The 24326-nt window shown below is 36.4% G+C and overlaps 1 protein-coding gene across 1 annotated transcript in view; it reads left to right on the top strand.

The window, feature by feature from the left end:
- Positions 1-24326, top strand: part of UFM1 (ubiquitin fold modifier 1) — a 124688-nt gene that overhangs the window by 85350 nt on the left and 15012 nt on the right. Inside the window, exons 3-4 of the mRNA XM_067713223.1 lie at positions 2821-2861; positions 21011-21059. Of these exons, the coding sequence (XP_067569324.1) occupies positions 2821-2861; positions 21011-21059 (90 nt within the window). The remainder of the gene's footprint in view (positions 1-2820; positions 2862-21010; positions 21060-24326) is intronic.

Genomic DNA, 24326 nt, shown 5'->3' with positions numbered 1-24326 from the left:
GAGAAAAAGGAAATCTAACATTTACATTGCAAATGGGAGGTAATCAGGTACAACCACTTTGGAACAACTTGTCAATGTTTAGAATATTTGAGAATGGCTGCCCATGCATAAGAGAAGACATTTGTGGAACTATTCATTGCAACAATTCTTGAAATAAAAAAGTGAGAACAAGCTGTGTTTACACAGAGAACGGATAAAATGAACTGCCTATGTCTGTATGTATCAATATGAATGTGTTAAAGGGTATTACGTTCACGATATGGGGTTACTTTTGGATAACGGAAAGGAACTGTGACTAAGAGGACAAAAGTGACATCCACCCCTTCTATATAATGTTTAATTTATTTCATAAAAATATGCAGCAAAGTACAAAATTCAAACGTTAATAAATCTTGATAGTGGCATATATATAGACATAAAATTCAGTAAGAAAAAAATGCAGATGTGTGACTGAAATGACTGAATTAGCATTTTATTTTTGTAAATCCTGATGGCTTGAATGTATTCATGTATCTGTGAAATGACTATTATCCCCGGGATTCAATTTATATTAGATTTGATACAGCCATACACATAACCTTAGTCTTTTGGCTAGGTCTCTTATTCTATTAATTTAGCATATTACTGCCTCTGTCAAATGACTGGATATATTGTTTTCATTGATTCATAATCGAGCTGCAAATTACCTCACAAGAATGAAGGACCATATGCAAATCTTCTATCACTGTTACAGCTGAACAGCTGTTTACTCACAGATGCAAACGATGTTTATGGTGTCTTTCGTACCACATAGACTAGTCTAGTTTTCATTATCCTGTTAATTGTTTTGTATATAAAATTGCCTACTGTCTATATTCACTTGGGTACAATATCCAAATCTAAAAGTGTACTATCTCTGAGCCTTTTTTTTTTTTTTGTCACAAGGGAAAATCAGACCAATGCTCGCCTCTATGTGTGTTGTTTTCTCTCCAAGTAGGATATATGTTGCCATCTTTTATTGCTGTCATCTTGGTGATTCTTTGATGGGAGGGCTCAATTAATTAAAATACATTTAATGAGCCCTAAGTATGACATTCACTGTACTAGCTTCTAGGAATATAATGAACAAAATTCAGACCCTGTGCTGAAGAAGTTAATAATAGCCAGGTTATAGTTACTAAAATATCTGCCCAGCTACTTTCTGAGAGGAAGACAGTGCAATTAGTCTAAAACATTTTATGCCTTTTCTTTTCCGAAACTCCTAGGCATTTCATTAAACGTTAATGAGAGTTTGAGTCAATATTAACTAAGTTACCAGAAAGATAATGTGATAAAGTAAAATAAATCTACATGAATTTCTCTGAAAATGATTATTAATGACTATTAACTTGGGCTAAACAGAATAAAATAAAATTTAAAACAATTAAATGTAAGTATAGGATCAGCAGATAATGTCCCTGTGCAGAAAAAAACCAAAAGGCATTTAAGGCAGTGGAGACCCCTTAAAGAGTGTCAGGAGGGTTACCATTCCTGGTGGCTGGTGGACAGTTCTAAGATATCTATTAAAAACTTGGGAGCTTCTTTGACTCTGAAAGAAAAATTTAACTCTGATTACACAGAATGCAGTGAAGACATAATCTCTATAGAGAGTTCCAGCCATTTTTCACCCAAATAGACAGATGGCCTCCCAAGACACTTAGTACATTCACAAACTTTAGCCCAGAATTTACAGAGAAAGAAAAATGTATTCAATTACAACCAAAGATACTAATATCATTAAACCTCAAATTTAAATGCTTGTAAAGGGTTGGCTTAACTTGTTTCTCATATGTAAATTCAAATACATTTGATCTGAAAGAGTTATTATGATTTCTATTCTTTCTACTAATTATTTTTCATTAAATTCAAATAAATTTAGTCTGAAGTAGACATGATTTTCATTCTTTCCATCAAGATATTTTTTTCCGTGAACTATTTGAGTGGGTTCCAGTGTCTTTTATCATTTATTAAAGAAAAGAACACGCACATTTTCGTGTTTCATTGACAACTGAAAGCACATTTAGGCATACTTATAAAATGACACAAGGCGATCAAAAATGTCTAATAAAAACCATGGGACTATTGAGTTTACATTTTTCAAAACTGTATTCTTTGTTTCAAAGCTGCCTTAATACAATCAGGTCAAGATGCTTGTGAGGCGCTCCCAGTCAACTGGCTTCACTAATGAAAGCAAATATATCATCTAAAATCCAAGCATCCTAAAAGCAGACGTTACCTCCCTGACATATCCATGAGTAAACAGACTAGATAGCAAGGGAAGAAACTGATCGTTTGCTCCATTAAGTTATGTGGGGCTGACAAGGTCAGCATGACACCTCCTTGCATCATAGTCTCAGATGCAACTTGAAGCAATTAAAGAAGAAAAGATGTGAGTTATGAATTCGGCTGCACCAGGGAGTTTGAGTGAAGCAGAGGGGTCGACTGAAAGAGTCAGTGATCTGAAAAGCAGGTCCTTGTTGCCCAATATTTTATTGCATTTCTGACAACAATTCATTTTAACAATTGTTAAACTGTTAACCATTTTTACATAGGAACTGCCTCGTGATAATACCTGCTGTGCTTTGGGGATAGCTATAACAATTAAATGGATGGAGCACAAAGAAGCAGATGGGGTTATCTATTTCAATCTGCTGCTTTGAGACAAATAAGTTTAGTATGTGCACCTGAAAATACGTATTTTATAATTACTATTACCAATTCTCAGTTAATAGAGGGAATTTGTCCAATTTGTGTATATTATTCTTTTCTTTAGCTTTTTCTGTATCTTGTTTGTGATTTTAGGTTTAGAGCATTTCAGCTGCGCATCAAGATGTCTACTGGAGGTTAGTAAGTAAAACCAGAGTGTTTAAATTTCATTTACTCGGGAGCCTTGTAAACATTTGTGGAATATTAAATATATTTGAGGGCATAGGTATTGATAATTGATTTTTATGTACTCTGCATGATACATTTTATATGCTCATAGTTTGTTGAGGTTCTTTACGTGTATGATCACTAGATATGTTGATCTGCTGTTTTCTTTCGTAATACCTTCATATTAGGGTAATATCAGCCTAACTGAATGACTTAGGAAGAAATGTCTTCTTTTCTGGCAGACATTGTACAAAATTCCTATTATTTCTTCTTTTAATTGTTGGGGGATTCACCAGTGAAAGCATCTGGGGTTGGTGCTTTCCTTTCCATAAAATTTATTCAGATGCTCTATTTCTCCTGTATGTGAGTTTTCGTAGTTTGTGTTTTCAAGTAACTGGTCCATTTCAAAAAAAAAAAAAGCTGTTCATAACATTCTTTACTATCTTTTTAATGTTCAAGGCATCAGTATTGACTCCTCTTTCGTTTTTGATATTAGTAATTTGTGTCTTCTCCCTTTTTGTCTTGGTTAGCCTGGCTAGCAGTTTATCAATTTTATTGGTATTTTCACCTGTTTACTTCATTGATTTCCTTTATTGATTGTCTGCCTTAAATGTCATTGATCTGTGCTCTAATTTTTTTTACCTTTTGCTTTAGGATTAAATTACTCTTTTTTTTTTAGTTTCCTTGGTAGAAACTTAGATTATTGGTTTTAGACCTTTCCTCTTTTCTAATATATGCCTTTAATAATACAAATTTCCCTCAAAGGGCTGCTTTTGCTACATCCCACAAAATTTGATTGTCATATATTTATTTTCATTTAGTTCAAAATATTTTTAAAATTTCTCTTGCATTGACAAATATGGTATTTAGAAGTGTACTCTTTAATCTCCTAATATTGGAGGATTTTCCAGCTACTTTCTGTTAATATTCTCTAGTTTAATTCATTGTGGCCTAAGAACATACTTTATATGATTTCTATTCTCCCTATTAAAGTGTGTTGAAGTGTTATAGAATGAGTACCATCACGGTGGATATTCCACATTAGATTGAAAGAACGTGTTTTCTACTGCAGCTGGATCAAGTACTCTATAAATGTTAAGTAGATCCAGTTAGTTGATGGTACTGTTTATTTCAACTATATTCTTACCAATTCTTTGCAAATATCAAATACTAAGAATTATGTTGAAGTCTCCAACTATAACAGGAGGGTTGTCTCTTTCTCCTTGCAGTTCTATCAGTTTTTGCCTCATGTGTTTCGATGCTTTGTTCTTAGGTGTATACATGTTAAGGATTTTTATGTCTTCTTGGAGAATTGACTCTTTTATCATTATATAATGCCCTTCTTTATCTTTGATAATTTTCCTAGCTCTGAATTCTGTTTTGTCTGAAATTAGTATAGCTACTCTAGCTTTCTTTTGATTAATGTTAACATGGTATTTGTCTATCCCTTTACTTTTAAACTGTGTCTTTATATTTAAAGTGAATTTCTCATAGACAACACGTAGTTGGGTCATGGAGGTCAATCTCTTCCATGATGCATGGCTTCTATTTGCTTTTCCAAACATTTATTTCCTTTTAACACACTTAACCATCTAAAAAGACTGGACCTCTGGCCATATAAAGGACCACGACAAATTGTAGTTGCTAGCTCATGTTCTTCTGTTTCATCTGTCCTTGTCAAACTCTTACCCAGCCTTTAGGCCTCAGACCAAACATCATTTCTCCATAAATAGCTCATGATTACGTCAACTTTCTTTAAATTGTCATAGGACTTTTCCTTTATCACTCTTATAGGTTTTTTCAGAAAGGCAGTTGAAAACCACAGACTATAATCCAGCAGGATGACCAAGATGGACAATACAGACTTTGGAACGTACCATATAGAAGCAATAAATGAAAGTACTAGAGAGAAGTGATTATGGTTTCGTCGATAAACAGTTTAACTAGCATATTTAATGTATGCTATCCTAGTCTATATTAGGGCCTGCAAAATAGAAGATACCAGGCTTGAAATATATAATAAAGTAAGCCCAATCACTCAGTAAATGTAGTTCAATCCAGTAACTGCGATCTTGTTAATTTTTGTGATAATTGCCCATTAAAAAGACTGCCTATTCCATACTTGGTAAACCCTTGATTTAAAGTTTACTGTTTTTTATAACTTTTGGAGAAAACTTAAGCATAGTGAAAAAGACTTTCTCCAGATCTTCACAGGATTTTCTTACTAAAACATGGTTATGATTACTTATTCATCCATGCATTTATTCCCTTGACTTTTGAGCACATATAATGTGCAAAGCTCAGTGGCAGGAATTGGAAGTGGGAAAAGACTGGTGAGTTCAAAGAACAACTGCTTTGGTTGACTAGACCATGGATTTCCTGAAGAGAAACAGAGACAGGAGTTCCAAGGCCAAATGAAGTCAGACGATAGAGGACCTTAGAAAATTATGCAAAGGATTCTGATTCAAAGGGAAAGTAATACAACCTTTGATCAGGGAAATAAGATGATTAGGGATATGATTTAGAAAAAAGTGTGAGTAATAGAGGCAGAAGATTGGAATCCAGGGAAATACTCAGGCAACTATCTTAACTATGGGATGGAGTGATAGTACAGTGGAAAGGGAAAGAAAAGGAGAGATTTTGAGATCTAGGTATTCCAGAACTGTAATTTGGAAACTGATTAGATTCATGGGGCACGAGCAAGGTCAGATGCAAAATTTGCAGGGCCCCAGTGCAAATGAATGGTGTCTAAACTGTGGAGGCCCCTGTTCAAAAGGCAGGGAGAAAGTACAGTTGACCCTTGGACAGCCTGTGTTTGTTGGGCCCTTCTCAGCAGAGGGCCTCGTATGACTGCACAGGTCACGTGCTCACAGATCTGGCCTTGGGCACCAGGAAAAGGGAGAGTCAGATGATTGTGGGCACTGGTACCAGAGTGATGTTGTGAAGGTTAATAGAAACCAGTTCTTGAAGAATTCATTTTGAAGTGGTAGGAATGGAGACAAGCAGAAAGTCATGAGTTCAGTTTTAATAAACAACTGAAAGAGGGAGAGAAAACACAAAACTACCCCAAGTTTAAGCAATCAGCACTTCCTATGGAGACTCATTTGCCAGAAACAAGCAACTATACAAACAACTCCTTCCTTTTTTCCACTTATTTTTGCCCTTTCTGTCTTGGGCTCTCTTTTCAGCTTGAGTCTCTCCTCCACCTCCCTTTTATAGGGATAGAATAATTCTGTTTCAAGGCAGTTTTAAAACTGTCTTCAAATTCTCTGATACTCCTCTGAAAGAAATCATGACTGAAGCCAATAAAGCACTGGGACACCCAGAAGCCTGTATTTTCTGCCTGTTTCCCTTGGAATACCTTCTCCAGGTGCCTCTGGGGTCACCACCTCTCAGAACACAGAGCCCTGCTGTAAGAAGCCCGAGGCACATGGTGGGGGGGGGGGTAGATGTGGAGGTGCCCCAGGCTATGTCCCAGCTGAGCCCAGCCTTCTGCTCATCTCAGCCCAAGTACTATACCTGCGAGTGAAGGATTTCAGCGTACAGTGATTTCAGCCTCTAGACACTGGTGAAGTCAGCCTCAGCCTTCAAGTCTTCCCAGCTGAGGCCTTAGACATCCTAGAACAGAGACAAGCCATCCCCGCAGTGCCTTGTTTGAATTCTCAACCCACAGAATCCATCAGCTTTACAAAATGGCTGTTTTACACCATTAAGTTTTAAGTAGGTTTGTAACACAGAAAAGGTCATTGTGACAGCCTCTGTCTTTCAAGTAAACTGGGACAAAAAAAACACTTTTTTTTTTAGTGGGAGATGGAGTGTGGAAAATGCCAAATTTATTTAATTTATTTATTTTTCCATTTTTATTACAATATATTGACATATAACTGCATTAGTTTAAGATGTACAGCATAATTATTTGATAAATGATTAGCACAATAAGTTTAATTAACATCTATCACCTCACATAGTGACAGAATTTTTTTCTTGCGATGAGAACTTTTACGGTCTACTTTTAGCAACTTCAAATATACAATACAGTATTGTTAATTATGGTCACCATGGTGTACCTTACATCCCCAGAACTTATTTATCTTATAACTGGAAGTTTGTACTTTTTTGACTACTGTACCCATTTCCACCAGCATCTGGCAACCATCAGTCTGTTCTTTACATGTATTTTTTCTTTTTAGATTCCACATATAAGTGAGATTATACAGTATTTGTCTTTCTCTGACTTAAGTCATTTAGCATAGTGCCCTCAAGGTCCATCCATGTTTTTGCAAATGGCAAGATTTCTTTCTTTTGTATGGTGAATAATATTCCTTTACCTATATATATATATATATATATACACATATATACGGATAAAGAAAATGTGATATATAGATATATATACACATGTATATATATATATATATATATATATATATATATACACACACATCACATTTTCTTTATCCATTTTTTTATTTTTCCTCTCAGCTCACTGAGATAGGCAGAGCTATTTTAAAGACATTTACCATAGAGCTAAGAATAACAAAAATAAAATACTATAGAAAGTACATTAAAAAACCTTTAAACTTACAAGGGTTAGACTTCTGACATTAACATATCTAATTTATTTACAGACATACAATACATTTCATCCTATGACAACCCACACAAATCTATTTTTAAATTCCTTAACTTTTTTTCTACTACTCTTTGCTATGTGTCTCTTTTTCCTTAAAAAGATACTACGCTCAAGAAATGCAGCTGAGAGGGAAAACAATGGAAGGACATATTTCTAGCTGAACAATGCAATGCACACCCTCCTCCAGGTTGTCCAGCAACCATCAATCCAGGCTCAGAAAATCTAGTTTCCACTCTTCCTTCTCCTTTAATCCTTTCGGGCAGGTCAGGTAAACCTTTACCATGAAAGAGACATTTGGGCCAGATCTTAGATGACACCTTATTCCTGGGGAATAGTTAACAGTCAACAAACAAATTGAAGAAATGCATGGAATAGGCAAAGGCCCAGAATAAAAAAAAAAAAAAATGAGTGTCCAGGAGAGGCACTGTCATGTTGTGTAACCCAGTGGTGAAATGCTGGGGTGCTGTGAGTGGACCATTCTAAAGACAATGGCAGAACTTCCCTGGTGGTCCAATGGTTAGGACTCTGCACTTCCACTGTAGGGGGCACGGTTCGATCCCTGGTCTGGGAAGTTCTGCATGCCGTGCAGTGCGGCCAAGGGGGAAAAGCAATGGTTTCAGGTTTTTTAAAAAATACAAATCAAATAAAGACAATGGCAATATTATCTGAGTGCAATGGGCTCAAAAAGAGGAATTTCTGTAATTTCTCAGCCAAATCAGAAAATTTGAGCGTTTTCTGCCAAACACATGAGCGAAGCTATTTATTTGGACTTGAAATGTACTTTTACAAACTTGAAAGTCATAGAAATATGACTTTAGTCAAGTAGCTGCTTGACACTTTTTCATTTCAATATTTACTTATGTAAGCTATTTTTAAACAAATAATTTCAATCAGGTACTAAGAGTACCTCTAAAAGTGACTTTTGAAACACAGTAAATTTCACCAAATTCCCCTTTATTCATCATTTTCTCTATATGATTTGAAAAATCAAAGAAATTACTTAAATTTGAAAGGCCATTTTACTTATTAAGTGTTAATAGGGCCTTAACATCAGCAGCAATAAAAAGCCACTCAAAAACTCAAAGGAGAAACAGTGATTAAAGACACTGGGTTTTGGAAAGATTAACAAGGTTACTTCAAACAGTATATGTTTGCCGTGGCTGCCGTGTATCTGGGTGTCTCTGTGTACATATGATGGGGCAAGGATGAAGAGGAACTGGGGACTTGTGGTGACATGAAAAGCCAGCTGTAACTTTAAAAATTAAATGCAGAATATTTTGGCTTTATAAAAATGTTTTTACAGAAGCCAAAAATATAGATTCCCTTTTGCCCCAAACATCTGAGCACTGTTTCATTCTATATTCTCCTTGAAAATATGTATCGATATGGGAGAAATGGTCCCCTCTACCTTCCAGATGCTAAAGGATGATGACTCATTAGTCAAACGAGGAGCTCAGATCTCTCCCTCTAACTCAATCCACTCTGCAGCTTTTCACAAGAAGTTAATAGCACACATCACAATACCAGAGACAGAATACAAATGTGTTATGCTTTAATTTTTATTTTAATGTCATGAGAAACTTACCTATAAAATAGGCTGAAATGTGCTTTTGTATTCTGTGAACGTATTCTAAGACGACAACTTAGCAAAAATATTTTTATCTAACTCTAATTGTCTTTTTATGGAGTGAAGAAAAATATTACCATATCAAAATTTCTCTTTCCCTTTTTTTGTCCCACTCCCAACCTGTTTTTAACATCTGGGAACTATTCTACATTTATGCTTTCATGTAATAAATATACACAAATATAGTGTTGGCTTATAACTAAAAGTTTAGCATCTTTATCATATTTTATAATTTTCATTAGAAACAAAATAACATACTACATTACCAAGGCAAATAATATACCCTTAGTAAGGGAATTATTTTAAACTACTGTTCAGCCATTTATACCTTCATTCAAGTGATTTTAGATCTTGTCATAAAATCAAAATATAGACAATAGCAGCTTACTGGGGACAAAAGAGAAGTTCCCTTCATTTATTAGTTCATTTAACTAATTTTTTAGGCACCTGCCGTATCAAGCCCTATCCTAGACAGTTGGAATATAGAGACAAACATATAAAGAAGACTTTTGTCCTCCAGGAGCTTATGTTTTGATGTATTGTGTTGTTCAGGTTCCCGAATGGACTTTTGGGCTAGCCCAATATATTGAAGGAAAACGGGATTTCAGAAATAAACCTAACTGAACACAATTTTTCTAAGTCAAGGTCATTTAAAAACGTACCAAAAAAAAAAAGTAGCAAATTTAGAGATAATGTAGCGATAACTAACTTCTTTAAGGCTCTACATTACTTTGGTTCTTTTAAGTGTGAAATAGAAATTTCAAAACTCCAAATGCTAGAGATCTGTCAGTAGACTTTGCTATTTTTTGATGTTACTTTTTTTTAGTTATTTTTTAATTCCTTCATTCTCTGTCAAAGGCAGTGCTAAGTGTCATTCAGCTACTACCTTCCCTGAATTCAGCCCTGAGCTAAATAAGTAGTTGTTTCAAACAGACTATTCATCCAGCGCACTAGAGCTAGCAAAGTGTTCTGGGACAAAGAGATGGCCCCAATGAGAGTCATGAGAGTCATGGCTAGTCCTGTGGGCACTGTCACTTGCCTGCCTCAAAAGATGTAAGTGGGGCTTCCCTAGTGGCGCAGTGGTTGAGAGTCCGCCTGCCGATGCAGGGGACACAGGTTCGTGCCCCGGTCCGGGAAGATCGCACATGCTGCGGAGCGGCTGGACCCGTGAGCCATGGCCGTTGAGCCTGCGCGTCCGGAGCCTGTGCTCCACAACGGGAGAGGCCACAACAGTGAGAGGCCCGCGTACTGCAAAAACAAAAACAAAAAAGAATAAAAAGATGTAAGTGCTCTTCTTCCTTCCCTTCCTTCCTTCCTTTCCTTCTTTCATCCCTTTTTTTCTTCTTTCTTTCTTTCTGTCTTTCTTTCCTTCTTTTTCTCTCTACCGTTTACTTTCTCTCTTCATTTATTTACGTACTGATTTTTAGAAAACACTGTGCTGGAGATTAGTTAATAGAATCTATATAAACTAATGAGGACTAACTGCACTTTACACTTGTAATACTTTCAGTGAAATCATACATCATTTTTGTAGGCTACTGATATAAACTTTCATATTTCCTCATCAAAGGACAGGCAACAAGAAAATATTTTATGTTTGTTTCTTTTCTTTTTTCACTTTATATTTTTATTTAGACACCAACCAGAACAATCCTTAGATTAGAAAGTATTTCCTGAGAACAAACTGTTTAATGAGTGTGAAGCCCAGTGCTATGTGCTAGAGATAAAGTGATACAAGCCACAGACCTTGAGGAGCTCTGACCCTAATGGAGCTCCTCTAATATCCTATGCTTATTAGTTTCTATTTCTCTTTTCCTTACACTTTTAGTTCCGCTGAACATACTGTATGTGTGTTAGTCTCATCCCACATTATATCTGCTCGCGGTCGCTCTCTGATTTCAGAGCCTCTCCTTTCAGATTCTGCTCATGAACTTGCTCAAGGTTCAGTTTAAGATGAAACTGTAGAGGAATGCATCTTATTTCATCCAACCTTAGCCACCTGCTGTAATCACCACAGGTCTATGGCTCTGCTCACTGGTTTTATCTCTCCTGGCCAACCTTAGTGTTTGGGCTGTTCCCCTTTGATTTATGCAATCCATTAAATTCTATGTCCTACAGTAATGCAGGGAAGGAGCTGTAAACGACGTTTGCTGAGAAGAACAACTTGAAAATGACAAGTATATCACCATTATGTGTTATTGAATAGCAACAGAATTTGGCTTTGATTGATGTGAGTTGAAAACAGAATTAGGCATTTTACAGAATCAACAGGAGGGCCGGAGAACAAGGTTTAGTGTTATATGGCTGGAAACAATAGCCCACATCATACACAGAACTGATCTAATGAAGACACATTTCCACACTGAGCACTGAGTATTTTTTGTTGTTGTTGTTTTGTTTCGTTTTTGTTTTTGTTTTGTGGTACGCGGGCCTCTCACTGTCGTGGCCTCTCCCATTGCGGAGCACAGGCTCTGGACACGCAGGCTCAGCGGCCATGGCTCACGGGCCCAGCTGCTCCGTGGCATGTGGGATCTTCCCAGACCAGGGCGCGAACCCGTGTCCCCTGCATTGGCAGGCGGACTCTCAACCACTGCGCCACCAAGGAAGCCCTAGTCTCACTTTTTACTTCAACTATTTCAAGCAAACCAAATAGTTGAAATAAATCTGATACACGACTACTGCTCTAAATTGTCATTGTTGCATACAGAGCATCAGCACACTCTGTTGGACACTTAGAATAACGAATGCGGTCTCCAAATCAGTGCTCTGATGTCATTAAGTTCTGCTGCTTGTCTTAATGACAAGGCATTCTTTTTGTACTTACTTTATAGAATAATCTGAAGTTATATGATTTTCATGGAGAAATCCAGAATTTTTATATAGGTGAGAATAATGTAAAATTTAAAGCCATTAATGCATATATACTGGTAGACCTAATCACCTGAAGGGCACTGGGATGAGGAAACAAGAAATACTTTCAGATCATCACTTGTCATTGCTAAGCAGATAGACCATGAATAAGAATTTACAATCATTCCTTGGTATCCACGGTGCATTAGTTCCAGGATCTCCGCAGCCGCCACAAAATATGAAGATGCTCAAGTCCCTTAGATAAATGACGTAGTATCTGCATATCACCCACCTACATCCCGTATACTTTAAATCATCCCTAGATTACGTATAATACCTAATGCAACGTAAATGCTACATAAAGAGTTGTAAATACAATGTAAATACTATGTCAATCGTTGCCAGCACTAAGCAAGTTCAAATTTTGCTTTTTGGAACTTTTCTGAAATTTTTTTTTCTCCAAATATTTTTGATCCGAGATTGTTTGAATCCCAGGATACAGAACCCGAGGATACAGAGGCCTGACTGTACTCATTCGACTAACACTGTTTGAATACCTACTATCTGTAAGAGGGGCTAATCATGTGGAAACGATAGCCCTGCCTTATCACTCTGAAAAATTGATAGGCTTGAAATGCTTATGAAGTACTTCTGATACTAAGTAAGCAAAATATAGATAAAGCTGAATTTTTAAATGTCCAGTGTCATAATTCCTAGTATTGTGAGGAATTTAATTCTCAGAAATAAAATAGAGGTGAGCATATTATTAAGACCACAGACTCTGGGAACTTACTGTATCTACCCATATCCGCCCACGATTTACTTTGATATCTCAAGTAAAAGATTTCTAGACTCATTTGCTTACCTATAAATTATAAGTGTAACTTGGGATGAAAATAATGCTGGGGTTTTTTTAGTGCTTGTTATGTGCTGAGTTCTTCTCTAAGGACTTAACCTGTGTTATCTCATTTAATTCTCACAACAATCTTATTAGATGTAACTTTTTCCCCGCCTTGAAGAGGTGAAGAGACAGAGGCACAAAGGGCTTAAACAATTATTGAAAGATCACACAGCTTGTTATACTTGACAGAGTCAGGGTTCAAACCGAAACACAGGATACAAGACTTCTCGATTTTATCCTACATCACAGGTATTTTTGTGTTTAACCTATTTTATTAGAATGTGGGGAAGGTAGAGACTGCTTAGGGGCAGCTTTTAGATCTTTAGAAAACCAGTGATCTGGACAGAAATAGGGCATCTGGTTGCCTATGGCTAAGGACTAGTTATGATAACACAAACTGATAGGCATGTAACTTGTAACCATTCAAGTGATTCTCTAACAATATGTCACGTCAACATCACTGCAATGAACAATGGATATGTCGTAGTCTATGATAATCACGTTTCTTCCTTCAATGTTGACAAAGTACAAAACATTTTACATGTGTTTCTTGGCCTTCAGGCCTATATGAGATATATATATATATATATATATATATATATCTTGATTCAAAAAAAGAGAAGGTATTTTAGTAATTACCATAAGTTGAACAAACTTTAATTCAGCATCCATATAGAATGAGATGCTCTGGTTCATCGATGTTCTTAGTAATAAATTCTATTTATTATTGATTCATATGCCTATTTGTTAAGGTCTTCTGTTCATTTAATTTGTTTCCTTGTCTTAAGTCTTCCATGAGCTTGCAAGCACACTGAGTGCTCGGATTAAATCCCATGACGAGTCAGCTGCTTACATAACAGTCCCAAATGTTAAATATGGAAAATAAATTCCCCATCGTCAAAATAGTGAAATTATTAACATTATAAAATAAATCGCAAAAGAGGTGCTTAATTTAACAGCAAATGCCAGTTTTAATAAAAGCAAGTTGCTTCCTAAGCAGTTGTCACTCCCTTTTTATTGAAACCAGAATGATTATGACTTGACACAAATGAGAGATTCATACACATGCATGTTTATAGTATTGAGTACATAAAGAATCTCAGTAATAATTTGATTTATAAAACCAGTGTTACACTCCTTTAATTAGGCACAAATGTTAAGGTACAAATAGGGGCAGATATCAGAAAAAAAATATGTCCTATCTTAGGGGATTCAGACTGACCAAATAGTAGAAATTTCATTTTGTCACGTCTTTTGTCTCCTAAAACCATTAATGATGGAGAAAACAATATTTATGAATTTAAATATAAACGCAATTATAATTATATATCCTTGCTTTAAATTCTGAAGAAAGAAAAAAAATGACATGCCTTTAGAGCATATTCTCATGTTTTACATGGTATCTATAAATGAAATCTAAATGGTTCAAATCAAAATCACTTATTATTGTACAAAGTACGCATCAGGAGTTGTTCATACTAATCAATAACTATTATTTGAAGAACTTTGAAACTGGAAAAGTCTTAAGACTCATCCAACCTTGGGGCAAACTCTTGGTGACTTCATGATGCCAAAACATTGATTGGAAGTGTCAAATCTGAATTAGTCAATTCTGTGTTTTCTTTTCTCTTTCAATACTAACAATAAAAAACTGGTATGATTTTCTTTGCATCAGGCTAAAAACAAATCTAAACAATCTTTTCCAACATTATTTGAGGAGAATAATACATTGCAGGAGATGCAATTTCCTGATAACCACAAAGTCAGGGAAGAAGTTGCCTCTGGGGTGTAGAGAGAGGGAGCATAATGTATTACGGAGAAGCATACACAAGGCTTCAAAGATACTGACAGTGCTTGCTTTACTTATTCATTTCAGTAATGGGCCTATAGGTGCTCATTTTATTTTAATTCTTTAAACTGCGCGCGTGTGTACGTGTCCTTTATTCTATGTAGGACAAAGTTCACAATAAAAAATTAAAGATGAAAATGATTTTTATCACTGAATGAACACATTTTGGCATCCTGTGTATCCATTGTTAGCTTATCTATTTGTCTTTGATAATTGCAGTGTTAGATTATTTTATATATTTTTCTTGGTACGATAAAATTCTTTGTTTTCTGAATGTTAGTCCTTAATCTGTTTCAATTAGGATTAAGTTGTGCTTCAAGTAAAAAAAAAAAAAACAAATAACAGAGTGCTAAAAAATATAGGTTTGTTTTTTCTCACATTAAAAAAAATGTCGTGGATGCAGGCAATCCAGGAATGAGGTGAAGGTATTGCCCAAAAGGTTCTCAGGGACCCAGGCTTCTTCCAGCTTTTTATACCATGAACCTTAGGCTATGACCTTGCTATTCATAATATGAGATAGAACTTCAGCCTCCCATCCTAGTTCCAAGCAGCTGTATAAAATGAGCAGGATAAGATGAAAGGAAAAGCTGCAATATATTCCTATTCTCATCCCATTGGCCAGATCTTGGTCACATGGTCGTTACTTCCTGCAAGGGAGGTTGGGAAACGTAGTCTTCATTCTGATGGCCATGTTGCCCAGCTAAACATCTTATTTTCTATGAAAGAAGAGAAAAAATACTGATAAATGCAGAGTGACCTGAGAATAATGTGGCATTATTAACCATAAGAAATAGTGTCTTTCTGATGATTATGTTTACATATTTTAAAAATCTTTCTCTCCCTTAATTTTGAGTTTATCAAATTAGAAACTTCCTCTGCTGAACATACTTAGTATCCTGTACCTACTAAGCTTGCTGGAATTGCTATATCTGGCTATTCCATAAACTGACACCCCTCTGATTAACACAGAGAACAATTAGGTATAAGTAGAAGATATGGTGATACAAGAAGGTCTTCAAACATGAAGCACCCACATACAAGTTGAATCCAGAAACATTTTAGTGGCAAACCTTCAGTTAAAAATTGCTCAAAGTCCTGAAGCTGAATTCTGTGGTCACCTACTAACACCTAACTTGGAGATTCCCAGTCTGATGTCAGAGTCTTCTATTTGGAGAGAGGGATCTCTTGATTTACTCTCAGCTTCAAGTCAGATTGTCACTTAGCACAAAGATATTGTCAGGACCTGCTTGCCCGAGTGTAAAGGTAGTTAGAGAGAGAAACAAGTTTTTTGTATGTATTTGCTCTCTGTCCTTCTTCCCACTGTGTTATTTCAGGTCACCTCCCAGGCTTAGGTAAGTCTCTAACGAAGACCCCACTTGGCGGTTACAATCTGGAAAGTTTATCCATAACCTGGCGTGGTGACAAAGTCTGCTCTGTACTTGGCAGGGTGCTGACAGTGATTTAGAGAAAGGTTTCTGGAGTCAGGTTGATTTGTTTCAAATCCTAGCTCTACCATCTAGTAGCTGTGTGAACTTGAGCAAGGTAATTAACCTCTTGGTGCTCAGTAAGTGATTTGTATCGTGGGTCTGATTATAAGGGTGATAATGAAAACAGATAAGTAGAGTGCCTTGCATGTATCAAGTGCTCAACAAGTATGTATCATCATCATATATTCTATATTGGTATAGATGTAAGTACAAGGGTACGTATAGGATGACGTTTAAGAAGAAAGTAGGATAGGGGCATTGGAAATTGGAATTGTTCAAGGCCAAAATACTAAGAAGGAGAAAGAGAGTGATTGAAATCCCAATCAATCTCTTGAAAACTGTTACGATATTATTGCACAGAGTACTTTTCACTCCACCTTTGACGATTCTGATCACCAGGTCCGAGTTGTTACTCTAGATTTATGTGATTTTTAATTTCTTGGGCAGTCATAGCCAAATTCTGCAAGAATCAAGCAATCCTTGATCAGTGAACAGTATTCTGATTCCAATCTGCCATCTCAACCTTCTCTTTCATCACTACCCTCCCTTCTCATCCAACTGCTTGCTGTTCTCTAAACACACCATGCCTGTTTCTTATATCTGGGAGTTTGCATTAGTTACTATTCTTACTTAAATATACTTCCCCTTAACTAACTCTTCTACTGGTGAAGCCTTGCTCTTGTTTTAATACCCAGCTCAATCATTTTGCCCTTCCCATACTGAACAAGGTCAGTGGTTCTGTCCTCTGAGGTCCCCCAGCCCTTTCCACAAGTTTGCTGCATCCCCCATCCTACCTCATGTAATTGCCTTTCGCTCACAGAAGGTCACTAGACTATTAACTCTTTCACGGCAGGTGTTTGCTCATTTTGTTTTCTCCAGTGCCTAGCACACTGCCTGGAGTATAGAGTAGGTGCTCAAAGAATTATTGCCATGATTGAATGAACTTAAGCTCCTTAGGAAGGCTGAGACGTGTAATAATAACTATAGTATACAAGGTCTAGACCCTCAGAATAAAAACCTAAGTTTATCTTAAGTATTATAGAAACTCAGAAGAAAGAGAAATGAATGTTGTATTAACACACAATGATATTCCAGGATATTTCTTTTATAGAGACACTTGTATGGAGTCATATACAGCAAAGGAGCTAGAAAAATATGAGATGATTCTTGCTTCTCTAAATTTACAATCAAGTTAGGGAGACAAGACCAGGAAGTACTGTTCAAGATGAAATTTAGAAGTCTAGATATGGGGAAATCATATAAAACTAAATTAGCATAAGCAAAGATAACTTTCTTGAGGAGGTGAGACTAGCGTTTGATGTCAAAAAAGACAGTGTTTGTACAGCGTAGGGGAAAAACAGATGGTTTTCAAGATGTGCGAAGTAAGGAAAAGCAAAGGGAGGCTGGTGTTAAGGGAACTGCTGAAACAGAGCCCAGACTGCATGTTAGGAAGCCGTGGGAAATCATGGGAGATCAGTAGGTCGGGCTAGATTCTAATGAGGCTTTTAAGGTTATTGGTAACTAAAGTTTGAGATTTTTACGGTAGCTGAAGCAAATGATTGATTGATGAAGCGGCGGGGGGGGGGGGAACATTGCACTGATTAAACGTTGACCATTATAATTTTCAGTGCAACAGCTGCTACTGAAATTGCAGTAATTCAAAATGAAAAATAGACACTGTTGTTCTGAAATAGCTTGGACTATTTGCAACCCTGTAGCCTGAGTGCATGCGACGTGGTTTTGCTAAGAACGTGACGGGGTGCGGGTTCCTTTTTTTTCGGTTTTTCATAATGACTTGTTCTGCGGATTGAGAATTCAAACTGAGCAGCCATTTCACAGTCAGAGTTGGAGTGTGGGTTGTATAAAGTTGCAGAAGCACTTTTCCAAAGACTTGAAAACTCCTCCCCACTGCATAATTACACTTTCTAACTAGAATGATATTTGAAAATCATCAATCACTTACTTTCCTAATACAAATCTACTTATTATCAACTCATTATTTACACTGTGTTACTTGCTGATAGTTATTCTACCAAAAAATTTAGCCACAAAGTGTGACGGTCTATATTTACTTCAAGATAAACATTTACAAAACTAACCATGTCGTGTAAGCACTTGAGGTAGGAATAATCCATGAATATAATTTACAGTTAAACCCATGGTTACTTACTGTTTTCTACCCCAGATAAACACTTTCTTTCAAGGTCATCGTTTTAGATTATTTGGAGTTAGTAATCTCTGTAATGTCAAAAAAGCACGTTACAGTTCAACATTAATACACTGTACGTCTTTGTTTACTTACTGGTACATCGTCTCTGCATCTCTAATTTGCCATATCAAGAGATTTGGACATCATCCCATAGGAGATATTTGAAAACAGAAAGAAACTAACAAAAAAACCAAAACACCACCTATGTTTTGAAAATATAATGTTGGTAGCAATAGAAAGATGAATTAGAGGGCAAGGGAAGAAATTTAAAGGCAGAGGGGACTACTTATAAAATAAATGGTTAGGGCATGGACAGATTGTGTGAAAAATAAAAGAAACAGATTGAAGAGCATTTTAGGGGTTGAATGGGACTTGTTTTTAGACAAATTGAATCAACAGGTACATATAAATATACCTACCAGTGGTGCAGTCCCAGACATGCTTGCTAAGGGTAAAAATGGAGCTCTCTGGGTTACTGTAAGGAGAGAATGGCAGAGGCTTCTCTGGGTATCCGGTTGCTACAGCAACAGTATCATGTCAAGTGTAAATAGAGTCCTGTTGTCTCTGCTGGTGACCATTAGAGGTTTTCAGAAGGCTGAAAATGTATAAGCATCCTGGACCAACTAGTCTTTTTTTACAGAAAAGTGATCATCAAGTGGATATCATAAATGTGGTTAAGACTTGAACAGAAGCAATATTTTTTTCATCTAATCAAATGTTTATGGCACAATTAAACACAAAAGCTTTTGCACAGCAAAGGACACCATAAACAAAACAAAAAGACAACCCACAGATTGGGAGAAAATAATTGCAAATGAAGTGACCAACAAGGGATTAGTCTCCAAAATTTACAAACAGCACATGTGGCTTAATATAAGCAAAACAAACAACCCAATCAAAAAATGGGCAGAAGATCTAAATAGACATTTCTCCAAAGAAGACATACAAATGGCCAATAGGCACATGAAAAGATGTTCAACATCGCTAATTATTAGAGAAATGCAAATCAAAGCTACAACAAGGTATCACCTCACACCAATCAAAATGTCTATCATCAAAAAATCCACAAACAATAAATGCTGGAGAGGGCGTGGAGAGAAGGGAACCCTCCTGCACTGTTGGTGGGAACGTAAATTGGTGCAGCCACTACGGGGAACGGTATGGAGGTTCCTTAAAAAACTGAAAATTGAGCTACTATATGACCCTGCAATCCCACTCCTGGGCATATATCTGGAGAAAAACATGGGCTGAAAGGATACATGCACCCCAATGTTCATTGCAACACTGTTCACAATAGCCAGGACATGGAAGCAACCTAAATGTCCATCGACAGAGGAATGGATGAAGAAGATGTGGTACATATACACAGTGGAATATTAGCCTTAAAAAGAATGAAATAATGCCATTTGCAGCAACATGGGTGGACCTAGAGATTGTCATACTGAGTGAAGTAAGTCAGACAGAGAAAGAGAAATATCGTATGATATCGCTTATATGCGGAATCTAAAAAGAAATGATACAAATGAACTTATGTACAAAACAGAGACAGCTCACAGACTTAGAGAACGAACTTATGGTTACCAGGGGGGAAGGGTGAGGGGAAGGGATAGTTAGGGAGTTTGGGACTGACATGTACACACTGCTACATTTAAAATGGATAAGAGCAAGGATCTACTGTATAGGAAACTCTGCTCAATGTTATGTGGCAGCCTGGATGGGAGGGGAGTTTGTGGGAGAAAGGATCCATGTATATGTATGGCTGAGTCACTTTGCTGTGCACCTGAAACTATCACAACATTGTTAATCGGCTATGCTCCAATATAAAATAAAAAGTTAAAAAAAAACCCAACACACACACAAAATGTTTGTGGTACTGAGACAAGTTTTGTGTGAAAGTACACTCCTTTAACCTTCTGCTCTAAGAAAGAATAGTTGCTTAACATCTCTGTGCTTCTACATTGCTCACCTTTAAGACAGAATAATTATTATTGCCTATCTCATACGCTTGTAATATATGGTGCTTAGAAAGTGCAAGTTAAGTAAAATGTTAATGTTAGCCATAATTATTGTTGTTATTTTCATCTTCCTCACATAAGTACGTAGCACAATGTAGTAGTTAAAAGCATGAACTCTGGAAACAAAATACCTGGGTTCTTTATTTTAATATGGCACTTTTTAGCTGTGTAACCTTGGGCAAGTTGCTTAACGTCTCTGTGCTTCAGTTTCCTTATTTTAAAAATGGAAAATAATAATTGTACCTACCTCATAGAGTTGTTATATGAGTTAAATGAATAAATATTTATAAAGTACTTAGATTGGTGCCTGTCACATAGTAAATATTAAATAAGTATTTATTAAATAAACAAGCAAACATAAATGATTTTTATTAGATTCCTCTTGTTGTTCTAACATTTTCATAATACATGCCCTTTTATAATAGTTATTTTTTATCTAATTTGCTCTTATAATTTTCTATGGCTTCTGAATTTAAAGAAAACAAAAAGGCAGGCAGAAAAAATTTTTTGCATTTTTTGCATGTTTTGCATTTCTACTTTGTTCCAGGCACTCTTGGAGGTATTGTATCACTTAATCCTCACAAAAACCACATGAGGTAAGTTTTATTTACAACGTGCTACAGATAAGAAAAGAGACCCAGAAAATTTGAATAACCCAATGCCTCACAGGTGATAAATATTTAAGCCTGAATTTAAATCCACGTGTCTTTGATTCTAACATTAATATTCTTTAAATTATACACAGAATTCCTTAAATAATTTTAAAGTAATAATAATTTTAACAAATAATCATGATAATTGCTGATTATCATCATGTGATCTTTTATTCTCATTTTATTCTTATCAAACCTGACATTTTTAGTAGTGAACATTTTTCTCTGTTCATTGTAAAATACATCAAGTTATCAACCTGTTATATTATTCCAGGGTGAGGGAGCTACAGTATTCTACACAAGACAGACATTTAATGGTTAATTCATGATTGATTAATCAATTAGTGGTGGATTCAGTGGAGAATATATCCTAAACCATGACTTTAAAAGCCTACTAAAATATATAATATATGCAATTTTCTATCATAACCATATCATTTGCTTTTTGCAAACTGCCTTATACTAATTCTTTATCTTATAAAAATTATGTGTATCACTTTATATCTAATAGTTTTATTAGGTTTTAAGATGACAGTGAGGTTGTTTTGTGCCCTTTTAGACAGAGGAAAGAGCCGTTAAAATTATTTTTCAGGAATTGAGTGTACCTCAAACTTAAGAGTTCATCACATTTAAAGCAGGAAAACAGACTCCATCTTGGGCTTAAGACGAATGAAGTGATTTGAGATACACAAAATCCATCATTGCATCTTTCATCCTCACCAAACTTAGACTTAATAAAAATGACTTCATCTGCTATTTTCAGGTTAATTTTCAGCTCAGCATTTTGTCAAATGGTATTTCTAGCTAGAGTCCCCAGTTGCACAGAAGCAGTGATTTCCACATCAAAGTTTAAAGGAAAACAGAAACACATTTTCAGACGGCAAGAAAAAATAATTACTGCTGTTAGTCACTCCTCAAGGGCCAAGGAGAAAATGGAAATGAATTTAGGTGTGGATGAAAAGGTTAAATGTGTCTCCTCTTTGTCACTGCTATGCATTCATTACAAAGCAACCTAATAAGCCACAGCGTCAGAGGGAAGAAATAAGGAGGCCATAAGTATGTTTTCTCTTTTCAAGTTCAAGTAATTAATAATTTCCATTGCCTAACTTTTAGAAAATCCAATGAAGATATTTTCTACCTGCAAATTTGCTAGTGGGTAGTTACGTTTTTCTGTTCATATCATCTTAACATAAACACTTAAAATGGAAGCGATGTATCCAAGGATTGTTTCAACGATATAGTTCAACAATAACAATGACAACTCCTCAAAGGTAATCTATTAAACTCTTGTAAACAAATGCAGTATTCAATGTACATGTGTTTATATTTCCACCTATCATTCTGAGAAAACCAAGCATCTCCATTAAAAAAACCCGTACCTTAATCTAATACTGGTATAAGCTACTGAATACTGACTTTTGGGAAAAAAAGTACAAAACTCCCAAACAAATTCACGGTTAGCTAGCGCTGTATGCCATGAAATATCACCAAGTTTGTGACAGTGAAAACTTTTCTTAATAATTACTGTTTCAAGAAGCGAGAACTTCTTTTACAGATGTTGGAGCAAGTCCAGTTGTACCTATGCCTTATACAGGAAAAGATTAAAATATTTTTAAACAGAGACAGGGAGGAAAGGCTGAAATGTAGTTGAAAAAATTCAGCACGAGAAACAGAAGTTATGTGTCTTCAACCATTACTTAGTATGTTTTTCTTAGAGATGAACAAAGGGAAATATGCATCGGGGAGAGGATTGAAATTTGCTGTAAGAAGAAATATTTTTAACAAAATGAATGTTGTAGGGCTTCCCTGGTGGCGCAGTGGTTGAGAGTCCGCCTGCCGATGCAGGGGACACGGGTTTGTGCCCCGGTCCGCGAAGATGCCACATGCCGCGGAGCTGCTGGGCCCGTGAGCCATGGCCGCTGAGCCTGCGCGTCCGGAGCCCGTGCTCCGCAACGGGAGAGGCCACAACAGTGAGAGGCCCGCGTACCGGAAAAAAAAAAAAAAAAAGAATGAATGAATGTTGTAGATGCAAGAGATTTTCTATTTCCCCTTCATTTCCACACTCTGTTTTTATCCATCCTGCTTTGTGCCCTGGGAGGCTGAACTCCATCAGCTGCACAGGCTTCTTCTGACTTCCAGTTGGATTTGGCCCATGGGAAGTATTAGCACGTGGAAGGAGAGTGAGGTCCTAGTATTTAGCTCCCCACTAACCCTTGCCAGGCTGCAGATTGGCAGCGGTTTTGTCACACTACAAAGGCCAGAGCACCTGCTTGGCATCCCTCTCCTATAATCACAGCCACAGTGAAAGCAACGGCGACGTTTTCTCATGGGTTCCAATTCGCGTTGCCCTTGAGGTCTAGGATGCTAAGAATTTCCTGCATTTGCTAGTCCTGAGGCGTGTCATCCCTTGTTGTTTTTCTTTTTTTCAGTCCAGCCCACAACTTCACAAATAGTTCCTTTATTAAACTAAACTTAACTGCCCCATTTAAGGGTGCCATCTCTGCTGTCGACAAACATATGAAGCAAATAAATGCATTCCCGGTGTTAAAATTTCAGGCTCTTTCCTTAGCTATTCAAGAAATTTAAATGTCTTTAAAGCAATTGAAATGTTTTTTGGGGTTCATAGATAACAGACAACTTCTCTGGACTAGGCAAAGATAATAATTCTCTCTTAAATTTAATATGAACATGGAAAAGCTAACCCCTCAAATTTATCACTCAGTATGTATGTTTATAAAATGTCTAAAGGGTTCATATATGAAAAGATCGTAATGTGACATTATAAACGTATATAATTCACAAGATGGTATCAATAGAGCAATTTTACAGATGAAGAAGTGGAGACTCAGAGAGATAATGTGATTTTCTCAAGGTTATGTAACCAGTAAGATACAGAACTTGACCTTGGACTCAAGTCTCTTAACTCTAGTTAACTGCTTTATTCGTCACATCTTGCAAGCATTCTTCGATCAAGTACAGTAGAAAAACCATTACAACACTAAGTACTCAAGTCAAGATAAAGAGAGAAAGGGGAGACTGAGATCACTGGTAGGAAACATCACCAAGTTGAGAACCTTTCCTAGGACCAGCTTTATCTGAAGAGGATAAAGCCTGACAGGTGCACTCTTTGTCACTGGCCATTAATCTCAAAAGCAGATTCCCAGCAGGTGCAAAGGAAAAGGAGGGAATGCAAATTTCTTCTCCCAACAT

The sequence above is a fragment of the Pseudorca crassidens genome, chromosome 18 (assembly GCF_039906515.1).
Source record: "Pseudorca crassidens isolate mPseCra1 chromosome 18, mPseCra1.hap1, whole genome shotgun sequence".
NCBI lineage: Eukaryota > Metazoa > Chordata > Mammalia > Artiodactyla > Delphinidae > Pseudorca > Pseudorca crassidens.
Note: the sequence above shows the minus strand (reverse complement) of the source record. Positions and strands in the feature narration are given on the sequence as shown.